This window comes from Zalophus californianus, chromosome X, assembly GCF_009762305.2.
Source record: "Zalophus californianus isolate mZalCal1 chromosome X, mZalCal1.pri.v2, whole genome shotgun sequence".
NCBI lineage: Eukaryota > Metazoa > Chordata > Mammalia > Carnivora > Otariidae > Zalophus > Zalophus californianus.
In genome coordinates, this window is record NC_045612.1 from 46,950,607 (window position 1) to 46,963,667 (window position 13,061).

At 39.8% G+C, this 13,061-nt stretch overlaps 1 protein-coding gene across 2 annotated transcripts; it reads left to right on the forward strand.

Annotated features, from left to right (window-relative positions):
• Window positions 1-4,287: 4,287 nt before the first annotated feature.
• Window positions 4,288-6,526, forward strand: BEX5 (brain expressed X-linked 5). 2 transcript variants are annotated; one of them, XM_027608148.2, is made up of 4 exons: window positions 4,288-4,480; window positions 5,032-5,068; window positions 5,588-5,654; window positions 5,935-6,526. In XM_027608148.2, the coding sequence occupies exon 4, from the start codon at window positions 5,969-5,971 to the stop codon at window positions 6,308-6,310; it is 342 nt and encodes a 113-aa protein (XP_027463949.1). In that variant the 5' UTR covers window positions 4,288-4,480; window positions 5,032-5,068; window positions 5,588-5,654; window positions 5,935-5,968; the 3' UTR covers window positions 6,311-6,526. The 2 variants fall into 2 exon arrangements, with proteins under 2 accessions (XP_027463949.1, XP_027463948.1); XM_027608147.2 differs by lacking the exon at window positions 5,032-5,068.
• The last annotated feature ends 6,535 nt before the right edge of the window (window positions 6,527-13,061 follow it).

Sequence of the window (13,061 nt, forward strand, 5' to 3'; positions counted from 1 at the left end):
GTGCAAAGGAGACATGCACAAGGGTATTTCCTGAATCTATGCTTGTAACAAAAAAAAAAGAAAAAATCTAAACATGTATCAATAGGAAAACAAAAAATGAACAATACAATTATACAATGGAATACTGTACTGCTGTAAAAGAGACTTACATCTACCTATACATCAACATAGATGAATCTCAAAAACATGATTTGTAATAAAAGCAGGTTATGTTTGTATATGTGTGCATATATATGTATTTATATGCATATACACACATTTAAAATACTTTAAAATGTCTCTATGTGTCTGTCTGTATGTAAATGCATATTTATATATATTTTCAAACTATATATAGTGTAAAAGCATGGCTGTATGCTTTATTCTCTCAACCTTGTTTTGCATGATTCAATATTTCCTAAATTAATATGATTGATTACAACCTATGTTGGTAAAGGCGTGAACAGATAATATTTTTGAGGGCAATCTGCATATATACATTATTGAAACAAGACCAGTAACTAAATATATGGAAATAATGCCAATATGAATCAATTGGGGGTTGGTTAAATAAATTAAGATAATTTGAACACTCTTGAAACATCAAAAACAGGTAGAGTGCTTTAATTGTTACTAACCTGAAAATATGATATACTATTACATTAAAATAGAAGGATAAATAAACTGTATGAATATAATAGTGACTAGAGAACATTTAGTAAGACTATATGCTAAAAAGTTATCTTTATATATTACAAGTTTATATATATTTCATATTTTATGTAAGAAACCTCCAAAGACAAAAAAAAACTAATTTTTAAGAAAATTTTATATGAAATTAATCGAACTAAATAATTTTAAATGATCATTTAGTCTTCAACTGACTCAAATGATTCACAAAAAAATGTATCCTTCTACATGAAGAGAAAATAATAAAGCAAATGTAACAAAATGTTAACAAGTGGGGAATATAGTGAAGGCCTTGTGGGGCTTCTTTTTTTAATATTTTATTTATTTATTTGACAGAGAGAGACACAGCGAGAGAGGGAACACAAGCAGGGGGAATGGGAGAGGGGGAAGCAGGCTTCCCGCGGAGCAGGAAGCCTGATGCGGGGCTCTATCCCAGGACCTTGGGATCATGACCTGAGCCAAAGGCAGACGCTTAACGACTGAGCCACCCAGGCGCCCCATCGTGTGCGGCTTCTTTTGCTACTTTTTAATATCATTCTGTAGCTTTAAAATTATTTCATAATAATTTTCTTTTAAAAAAAGACCACTGGGGCGCCAGGGTGGCTCAGTTGGTTGGGCGACTGCCTTCGGCTTGGGTCATGATCCCGGAGTTCCGGGATCGAGTCCCGCGTCGGGCTCCCTGCTCAGCAGGGAGTCTGCTTCTCCCTCTGACCCTCCCCCCTCTTGGGCTCTCTCACTCTCTCTCTCTAAATAAATAAATAAAATCTTTAAAAAAATAAAATAAAAAAATAAAATAACACTTAATAATGGATGGGTTTTTTAAATTTAGTTTTGATTCTTTTTCCCTATAACATGATTCCCAAACCTACCTAATTTTAAGAATTGTGGGGCACCTGGATGGTTCAGTTGGTTGAGCATCTGATTTCGGCGCAGGTTGTAGTCTCAGGGTTGTGGAATTGACCCCCACTTCAGGCTCTGTACTCAGTGGGGAGTCTGCATAGGATTCTCTCTCTTCCTCGCCCTCTGCCCCTCCCTCCACCCCCACATGATCACAATCTCTCTCTCTTTCTCAGATAAATAAATAAATCTTTTTTTAAAAAAGAATTGTGTAAAGAACTTAAATACAGGTTCCCAGACCTGGCTCCAATTTATTAAACTAGAATCTTCAGGGAAAAGTCTGGAATCTTAATCTCAGGTATCTGTTATGATGTGGCAGGTTTAGAAAACATTGCCTGATGGCCTTGAAAACAGTTTTTTTACTTGAGTATAGTTGATACACAATGTTACTTTAATTCCAGGTGTGCAATATAGTGATCCAACTTCTCTATATGTTATGCTATGCTCACCAGAAGTCAAATAAAATAAATGAAATAAGAAAAAATCAAACAAAAATCAAACAAAAATTTAAAAGTACAATAAACCAGGTAATACTCAGTGTTGGTGGACTCATAAGGAAACAGGAATGCTCAGATGTTATAGATGCCAAATTGAGACAATATTTTTCAAGGTTGATTTCCATGACAATTAAAAGCATCTGTAGTCATTTCAATGACAGTCCTAGGAATTTAATTTAATACATATTGGTATTTAAAAAACTATGTACAAATAAGTTCAATCAACATTGTTTCTCATAGTGAAAACTACAAATAGCCAAATATACATAACTATTGGAATGGACGTGTGTGTGTGTGTGTGTGTGTGTGTGTGTGTGTGTGTGTATTATCTTTTTTAAAGGAAAATATTTGGACTGATTTAGAGTAAAATGTGAGTAGTATATTTCTCGAGGCAGGAATAAAGCTGATATTGTCCTTCTACCTTGTCTGTATTTAATTTTACTAATTTTACTGAGGACTTTTTCTGTTATCTTCTTCAGAACTTGCTCAACCCAGGCTTAGGACAACCTTGAAGTGTCAGAGACTTTAACATTCCCAGGGTAATACCTACCAATAAATAACCCATGCCTGTGGATAAACATTCCAGTTTCCCATCGCTAATTGGGATAATTCTGAGGGGGATGGTATTTTAGACTTAGAGGGTCCCCAACAGGATTAGGCCAGTTGCCCTTTGGCCATGTCTGTCTCTGGTGCTATATTTTTTTAAATGTTTTATTTATTTATTCATGAGAGTCAGAGGGAGAGAGAGAGGAAGAGGCAGAGGGAGAAGCAGGCTCCCCGCCTAGCAGGGAGCCAGATGCAGGACTCGATCCCAGGACCCTGGGATCGTGACCCGAGCCGAAGGCAGACGCTTAACCATCCGAGCCACCCAGGCGCCCTCTGGTGCTATATTTTTAACAAACTTTTTCATCCTAAGATTATATACAAAGTAACATTTGTTATATACTACTTTCAGTGGTTTCATGTCCTTTTATCTAAATATTTTAAGTCTGTATTTAACAGGAAAAAGGCACTTCAAATTTTTTTTCCAAATAGCTGACCAATGGTCCCAGCACCATTCCTTCAGTAATCTAACCTCTCCCTGTTAATTAAAAATATTTCAATTAGATTTCTAATATTTCTCTGTATTTCGGCATGACAATGGCCTTCTTTACTGCTTATTTGTCTTATATTTATTCTGCTATAATATTGTTTTAATATTATAGCTTCACGATACTTTGTATCTGTCAGCATAACTTTCCCAGATTATTATTCTGGATTGTTGGAAGACCTCAGTGTTGTCCTACTTTAGAGGCCATGCCAGAGTTTTGTAAAGTGAAGTTGTACTAATATAATTTAGAGGAGACCATAAGTTTGTCACAGGCTCTCAAGGTATGAAAATCCACCAGCAAGACTCAGTGCCTCACCTCATGGAAAGACCTCACGGGGTCCTTTCACAAGGAGAACCAACAGTTTAGGCTTATAATTTAAAGTCCTTAAAAGGGGAAGGTTGTCAAGATTTTACAACTCGAAATCCTATTTTTCAACTGAAAATAATTGTATTGTCTAATTATAAAAGCCCAAAATGGAATGCATGCTAATGAGAAACAAAACAAAAATAATCACCCTTTCCCTCCCCCCCCCAAAAAAGGAGATAAAGTAAAAGTTTGTGGGGTTTTTTTTGTTTTTCTTGTTTTTAAGGTCACTTTATATGTATTTTCCAGACTTCCTTGTCTCGCTGTTACGGGTAATTCTGGGTTTTACTTGCTGGGGAGTGAGGGGAGAGAAGTAGGCATTTAATGGTTTAGAAGAGACAGAAGTAATTATTTAAAGGCTCCAGCAGAGGGGCGCCTGGGTGGCTCAGTCGTTAAGTGTCTGTCTGTCTTAGGCTCAGGTCATGATCCCAGAGTCCTGGGATCGAGCCCTACATCGGGCGCTCTGCTCTGCAGGAAGACTGCTTCTCCCTCTCCCACTCCCCCTGCTTGTGTTCCCTCTGTCGCTGTGTCTCTCTCTCTGTCAAATAAATATAATCTTAAAAAAAATAAAGGCTCCAGCAGAAATCAGGGGAAAGGCAAATATAAACTACAAAATATCATGACCCATTTGGTCTTAAAGACTGCTAAACAGGAGAAAAAAAAATAGGGATGGGTCGTAGTGGGGAGAAGGCAGGGATGAAAAAAAAGGTGGCCCCGCCCACGCTCCCGCCCCCACCCTCTTGCCGCAATGCAGGTGGGAACCATAATTGGGTATCTGAGCTCACAGTGACGTGGCCCTTAGGAGACCTAGAGAGCTGACGCGTGGATTCGTGTTTCCTCCAGACCGCAGTCTGGTAGTCGTTCGTGGCTGTGCGCCGTCTCGCTGTTGCTTGCCTTGAAGGCAGGCGAGCCTGTAACCCAGAGAAGGAGGAAGTCGTAGAAGCTGACCCTGATCCATAGCAGGTTAGTGACCGCTGACTGGAGTGGCAGAGGGCTAAGACCAGAGAGGGTTCAGGACTGGATTCTCTCTACCCCTTACCCAATACCCATTTATATGGTGCAAGAAATGGAGGGCTTGGTGGGAGATCGAGAGGGGCCAAGAGTTGGGAATGGGTACCAGTTAGGATGTCCTAGGAGTGGGTATTTGGGCGATCTGGCGTCTGGAAGGGGAGGGCCAGAGAAGGGGACAGAGAGGAAACAGCCTGATTCTAGAAGGGCAAAGGGAGGGGGTCGCAACCGTTGACCCTGGGGATGGCGGACTCCGCCGCGGGTCTAGGCCTCGGTCCTGGAATCTGTTCTCCACCCTCCGTCCATTTTGGAGCCGGAAATGGTGGGCTGCGGCAAACGAGGGCGGGGGGAGGGGGGCCGGAGCGGGGCGGAGATGATGGTTGCAGAGGATAGGGACAGATAGTTAGGTTCGGGAAACACTTCTCTTCTGCGGAGGAGGCAATCGAGCGGAAGCTTTCTGACTGAGATATAGTCGGGGAGCAAGAAACTGTTTCTGACCCCTGCAGGTCGGTGTAAGCGTGGGCGCTGCTTGCGGACCCTGGGGTAAGTAAGACAATGCGCTGAGACCTCAGCGGGTCCAGGTTTGCAATGTCCACACTACCTCTTCGCCCTTCGTCCATTTTGATGCATAAAATGGTGGGCAGCGAAAGGAGGGTGAGTTCCAGAAAGGCTAGTGGGTCCCAACCATATTGAAATTTTTTATAAATAAACCACGTCACCATCCAGCAAGCTGTTTTGACTCCCCCGCCCAGCAAGTTGTCCATTTGTGTTCAAGAAATAGTAATTAGGTGACGGGAAGGATGAGACAGGGGTTAAAGGGTCTAAAGAAGAGGTGAAACTGGCTTGGAAATAATCATCTTTGATTACAGTGCCCATTTCTGGAGGGCGGGGTAGCGTATCAAAGGGCAGGAAATGAAGCCCTGACACAGGATGGAGGAGAAAGAGAAGGTGGCAACATTTGATTAACGGAGGCCTAAATCAACCACGGAGCTGGTGGCCCCTGATATACTGGTCCTTTAATCAAGTTATCAGTCCTGGCCATTGTCGCATTTCTGTCTGCAGGTCTTTAGGTCGGTTGGTGCAGCAGATTTCAAGGCTAAGAGAGGAAGACTGCTTCTGATCCCTGCAGGTAGGGGACTGCCTGGGACCCTCTGGTGTAGGATTATCAGGGGTTAAGACAGAATCTGGGGGACTCACTGCCCTTTCTGCCCGAGTTAAGTGCAGGAGGTGTGAGGAGTGGCCTAAGGAAAAATTTACGGGGAAAATTGTGGGCTTTGGAGGAGGGCTGGGTCTGGGGCGTCCCCTAGAGGGCGCACGAAGTCTCTCACATGGGAAAACCTTTTCAGACAGAGCTCTGAATCCTGTTGTTACAAAGCATTCCATCCTTCTTCTTGCTTTTTATCTCCTAGGAAGAGTAAGCAGGGAAAAAAAAAAAATCTCAACATGGAAAATGTCCCCCAGGAAAGCAAAGGAGACGAGCAGGCTCCGGTGCAGAATGAAGAAGAAGCCCACCCTTTGGGAGGTGGTGAAGGCCAGGAGCCTGGAGGAAATATGAGAGCGGGTTGGGCCCCACCTGCCCATGATGTTAGAGAGGATATGCCCAATAGGCTTGTCAATAACCTTGACATGATAGATGGAGATGCAGATGATATGGAACGGTTCATGGAGGAGATGAGAGAGCTAAGGAGGAAAATTAGGGAGCTTCAGTTGAGGTACAGTTTGCGCATTCTTATAGGCGATCCCCCTCACCATGACCATCATGATGAGTTTTGCCTTATGCCTTGAATGCTGAGGTTAATAATAATAAACCCCCTGCTTCCCAAAGTTGCATTTTCTTGATGTACCCTTTGCTGTGAACCTGTGATTTTCTGTCATTTTTATTATTGGAGATTTTATTTCAACTTAGTCTAGAAGTTTTTCTGTCAGCAGGGGAGTTTCATCAACTTGCATGGAAAGATGTTTATTACATACTGTGAAGGTAATAAAGCAGTTTAAAAAGCAGTCTGTAGATATACTATCTCATTTAAAAGCATGCATATTATATATATGTATCAGAATGCCTTTTTTCTTAAATTTCTTTAATTTTTCTTGATTACCTATTTTTTCTCATTTTTCCAAAATGAATACATATGTATTATATGTGTCAGAAAAAGAGTAAGAGGCAAAGAACTTGCCAATTGGCTTATAAAGGGAATGGAGACAATAAATACTCGAGACACAATTTAAAAGACACATAAATCTTATATTACCTATTATAATAAGATCTATTTAGAAGCACAAACCTGGTCATTATTACAGATACATTTCTTTACAGTCAGCCTATTAATCTGTAAATGAACATAACACATGCACCCTTTAGGTGCTCTTCATATTTAGAGATGGGCCCAAGAAGTATGTCTACCATCAAGTCTAATTGAATGCCAAGTGGGTGGCACTTTTTTTTAAGATTTTATTTGAGAGAGAGAGTGTGCACACAAGTGGGGAGGGCAGAGGGACAAGCAGACTCCCTGCCAAGTGGGGAGCCCGACACAGGGCTCCATCCCAGGACCCCGAGATCATGACCTGAGCCAAAGTCAGACACCGAATTGACTCAGCAGGGAGTCTGCTTCTCCCTCTGCCCCTCCCCCTGCTCATGCTCAAGAGTGCTCGCTCTCTCTCTTTCTCTCTCAGATAAATAAATACATTTCAGAAACATGGAGAATGCCCTTTCCTGCTTTGTAGTTATACTTAATCCAGGTGGGTACTTCCCTAGTGCTGCTTAGGGATCCAAATAGCCCTTTATGGTTTTTCTCAGACTTTCTTCCTTATCCCCTTCCCCTAGATAAATCTGAGTGACACTCATTATAGTGTGTTCAAAGTTGGATTACCCTTTCCATCCTCTGATGAATATGGCCTGTTTCCTTGACTCTCCATTTTCTGTGCAGACACTGCTCAGGTTTCACTCCGCACATACACAGGTGTGGGGGTGGCTTTATGTCCATACCATCCTAACCCTAGAATCCCCAGTAGTCTACTCACACTAACCTACGTGGATCCAAAGGAGTTTCCCTCTTCCTTTGCTTTAATTTTGGCTGTGCCCAATAAACCTATAATCACAGAACAATTAGAAACTGGCTGAGACTAGAGACCTAGTAGGTGGACCCTTGTTTTAGAGTATTTTCCATCACCCAGTCATCAGTGATCCCCAAGTAGACTGCCTTTCTCATAGTAAATATATTGTCCAATTTGTCCTGGTACCCTCGGTTCCTAGCATAGAGACTGGTAAGTTGCAGGGTACAACAGTTAAGTATAGCTGAGTCAAGAGTCCTGCAATCTGGGCTCAGGTTTGCCTCTGATCATTTATGGGCAAGTAACTTTTTTTCCCTACAGACTGTAGCTTGTAATTGAAAAAGAAACACAACAGAGAAAGCATTATACAATTTCAACACATGGACTTAACTGTAATGTTACATGTCAGTGTTTATCGACATGTGCTATACAGACCAACTGCATCATAATCACCTGAAGAACTGGCAAAAAATTCAGGCAACTCCACACCCACTAAATCCTACAACTTTATCAGACATCTCTGGACTTTGATAAATTAAAGTGAAGACCCCAGCTTTAGTTAAAGTTTGGGCACTCCCCTCCTCATGTATATATGAAAGTACTTTTTAAGAGCCTTAATTAACCTATATATATCAGGCTTTATTTTTCCACTATACTGTGCCCTTTTTAAAGAGACAACTGTCTTACTTGTATGTTGTTATCTTTAATTCATAGGTTCTCAACCTCAGCAGCAGGTTTGAATTACCTGAGATTTTGAAGTGGAGCTCAGGATCCACTCCCAACCAGTTGAATCAGACTCATTGGAAATGAGACCAAGGGATCATTACATTGTAAAAACTCACAATGATTCTGATGTACATTTAGAACAACTGAGTATAATTTGTGACCTAAGTACCTCTGGTTTATTTTCTCTGCACTACCCCTGATTGACTGTGTGACCCTAAGCAATTCATTTCATTTATCTAGAATATAGATCTTGTGAAATACATATCAAAGAGGAGGAGTTATACACCAAAATCAACACATTAGATCCTTTTAAAATAGTATATGTGAGGGCACCTGAGTGGCTCAGTTGGTTAAGCCTCTGCCTTTGGCTCAGGTCATGATCTCAGAGTCCTGGGATGGAGCCCTGCATCAAGCTCCCTGCTCAGCAGGGAGTCTGCTTCTCCCTCTGCCCCTCCCCCTGCTCATGCTCAAGAGTGCTCGCTCTCTCTCTTTCTCTCTCAGATAAAATCTTTTTAAAAAAATAGTATATGTGAGTGTTCCTTCAAGTTTGCTAGTGTATCAAATGCTTCAGAATCACATGTGGAGCTTGTTTAAAATACAGAATCCTGGCCCTTCACCCAAGACTACTCTTTAGTAATGGTGCCTAGGTAACTGCAATGTTAACAAACTCCCAGCTGATTCTATTGCACACTAGAGTTTGAGAGTTACCTGTGCATACATTTTTATCTCAAGTATATTAAGGACAAACCAATAAAATAACTAAAAGAATATAGATATATGTTAGTCTGAATTCAGGCAAAAGCATAGAGGAGAAGGCCTATCTGAGCATTAGAAAAATAAAAGATGAAACCATAAAGGGAAAGATTGGTATTTACTATGTAAAAAATATTAAACGTTCTACAAAATACAGCACTACTGTAAATAAAAGTTAAAGGAGAGGGTTCACATGTCAAAAAAGATTATTTCCTCAACTGAAGACTGTAATGGTTTTCTCTCATTCCAATGTGGGTAACATATAAACAATAAAATGAATAAAAATTTCATTCCTCTTGCCAATTTAAAACCTTTGTTGTGAGAGTCCATCCTAGCCATTTTGAATTGATCCCATTACTAGGGAGTGTTTATCTGCTTGTCTCAGGGAAAATGTGGGAAGTCAAAAATAAGCATAAATATTTAATATTGGTTTCCTGTGGCTGCTGTAAACAAATAAAACTACCACAATACAAATTTATTCTCTCACGGGTCTGGAGACCAGAAGTCAGAAATTAATGTGTGGGCAGGGTAATGCTCCCACTGGAACACTGGAAGCTCTTCAGAAGAAACCATTCATTGCAGTGCAACTGTTATCAAAGCTACAATTATCAAAATAGTGTGGTATTGACATAATGACAGACATATAGGACAATGGGATAAAATAGACATCTCAAAAATAAACCCACACATGCTTCGTCAAAAGATTGTCAACAAGGGTGCCAAGAACATTCAATGGGGAAAGGACATACTACTTTTCAACAAGTGGTGGTGGGAACACTGCATATTCATACGCAAAAGAAGGTTGGACCCTTAACTTACACCATCTACAAAAATTAACTCAAAATGGGTCAAAAACCTAAACCTAGGAGCTAAAACCATAACTCTTAGAAGAAAGCATGGGGAAAGCTTCACGATATTGGATTTCTGCCTTTTGAAAGGAGAATATCTATTGTATGCCTATCCCACCATCTATTTGGAAGCACTTAAATTCTTTAGTTTCACAGGCTCACAGCTAAAGAGGATTTTTGCCTTAGGATGAATCATACTTCTAGTCCCACCCAGACTTAATTTAGATAGTCAGATGAGACTTTGGAGTTGATGCTGGAATAGGTTAAGACTTTGGGGGCTGTTGGAATGGGATAAATGTATTTTTTTTTGTATATGTATTTTTGTATATGTATGTATGTATATGTATGTTCAAATACATTTTGTAAATGTATGTTTTATTTTGTATATGAGAAAGACATGAATATTGGGAGGCCAGAGGGTGGAATGTTATGTACTGAATTGTGTTCCCCCCAAATTCATAGGTTGAAGCTTTAACCCCCAATGTGACTGTATTCTGGAGATAGGGTCTTTAAGGAGGTAAATAAGGTTAAATAAAGTCTTAAGGGTGGGGCTCCAATCACATAAGTGTTCTCCTGAGAAAAGGAAGAGATGCCAAGAGTGTTTGCTCAAAAGAAAAGGGTCATATGAAGATATAGCAAGAAGACAGCCTTCTACAAACCAAGGGAAGAGGCCTCAAGAGAAACCAAACCTGCTGACAACTTGATCTTGGAATTTTAACCTCCAGAACTGTGAGAAATTAATTTCCGTTAAGTCACCCAATCTGTGGTATTTTGTTATGGCTGAATCAGAAGACCAACACAGGATATAACACAAATTGGTGATTGCCAGAAACAGGGTAGATAGAGTAAAGGAGGGAAACTATTTAGTGAGTAAGTAGTTTTACTTTGGGGTGATAGAAATGTTTTGGAACTAAATAGAGGTGGTGGCTACACAACATTGTGAATGCACTAAATACCACTGAATTGTTCACTTTAAAATGGTTCAATTTTTTTAATTTTTATTGTGGAAAAATATACATAGTGCAATATCTACATTTTAATCATTACGTGTACAACTTAGTAGCATTAAATTCACATCATTGTGGAATAATCACCGCTATCCATTTCCAGCAATTTTTCATCATTTCAAACTGAAGCTCTATACCCATTAAACAATAACTTCCCATTCTCCATCCCCCACTGTCCTTGGTAACCACTATTCTACCTTCCGTCTGTATAAATTTGATTTGTAGGACCCCTACAAAAGTGGAATAATACAGTATTTGTCTTTTTGTGTCTGGCTTATTTAACTTAGCATAACATTTTCAAGGTTCACCTGTATTATAGTGTGTAGAAGAATTTTATTCCTTCTTAAGGCTGAATCATATTTTATTGAATGTATATACCGTATATTATTTGTCCATTTATTTCTCAATGAACACTTGAGTTGCTTCTACTTTATCACTATTGTGAATAATGTTGCTATGAACATGGGAGTACAAATATCTATTTAAGCCTCTGCTCTCAATTATTTTAGGTATATAACCAGAAGTGGATTGCTGGAACATATGATAATGATATGTTTTGGGTTTTGTTTTGTTTTGTTTTGTTTTGAGTAAACAGCATGTTGGTGCGGCTGCACCACTTTACATTCCCATCAGCAGTGTACAAGTGTTCCAATTTTCTCCACGTCCTCACTAACACATTGTTTTCTGAGTTTGCTTTTTTTTTATAATAGCCATCCTAATGGGTGTGAAGTCATATCTCACGGTTGTTAGGATTAGCATTTCTCTAATAGTGATGTTGAGCATCTTTTTATATGCTTTGGTCATTTGCATATCTTCTGTGAAAAAATGTCTATTCAAGTTCTTGGCCCATTTTTTAGTTGGGTTCTTTTTGTTGTTGAATTGTAGGAGACCTTTATATAGTCTCCTTTAATAGACATATAATTTGCAAATATTTTCCCCAATCCTGTAGGTTGCCTTTTAGCTCTCTTGGTAGTGTTCTTTGATGCACAAAACATATTTTGATTAATTACAATTGTATTAGTTTGAGCTACTGTAACAAAATGCAATACACTGGGTGTATTAAACAACAAAAATTTTATTCCTGCAGTTCTGGAGGCTGAGATGTCCAAGATCAAGGTTCTGGAAAATTCAGTGTCCAATGAGAGCCCTCTTCCTGGTTTGCAGATGGCCACTTTCTTGCTGATCCTTTCATGTTGGAAAGAGAAAGAACTCTGGTCTCTTCCTCTTTTTATAAGGACAGTGATCCCATCTAGAGGCCTCTCCCTTATGACCTCACTTAAATCTAATTATATCCCAAAGATCCCATCCCCAAATACCATCACATTGGGGATTAGGGTTTCAACATATAAATTTTGGGAGGACACAAACATTCAATCCATAGTAGTCCAAACTTGGCCCCCCAATAGTCATGTCTTTTTCACATGCAAAATACATTAATTCAATCCCAACAGCCTTAAAAGCTTTAACTCATTCCAGCATAAACTCTAAAGTCAAAAGTCCAAAATTGCTTCTAAATATTATCTAAATGAGATATGGGTGAGATTCTAAGTGTAATTCATCCTGAAGCAAAATTACTTTCCAACTATGAACCTATGAAACCAAATAAGTTATGTGCTTCCAAAATACAATGGTGGGGCAGGCATAAGACAGACATTTTCATTCCAAAGGGAAAAACAGGAAAGAAGAAAGGGGTAATGGGCCCCAAAACCTAGCAAGACAAATCCCAGTAGATCTTAAAGCATGAGAATAATCTTCTTTGGTTCAATGTTCTGTCCTTCAGGCCCTGTGAAGTGGCAACATCACTCCTGTAGCTCCTAGGGTTGCTGCCCATGCTATGGCTCTGTGGTAGTCCTTCCCACATATCAGCTCTCTTCAAGGTCCCCACCCACATATCAGCTCTGATAGGTGGGGAACAAATCCCCAGTGGTCTGCCAGGTGGGAGCTGTAGTCCTTGGTTTTGGCCACCCATGACTTTTGTTAGAGCCTATCTAACCTATTGATACTGAGGATGGTGGCCTTGATAATCTCTGAATCATCTTCATGGCCATTCTTTCCTTTTCTTGAATAGTGCAAATTCATAACAGAATAGGTTTATTATCCTGTCCTGAACAATATAAGAAATTGAAAATCTTCCTTCATTCCACAACATCTTTG

Coding starts and splice junctions, on each gene's coding strand:
- BEX5 (XM_027608148.2), top strand. CDS start 5,969: ATGGAAAATGTCCCCCAGGAAAGCAAAGGAGACGAGCAGGCTCCGGTG.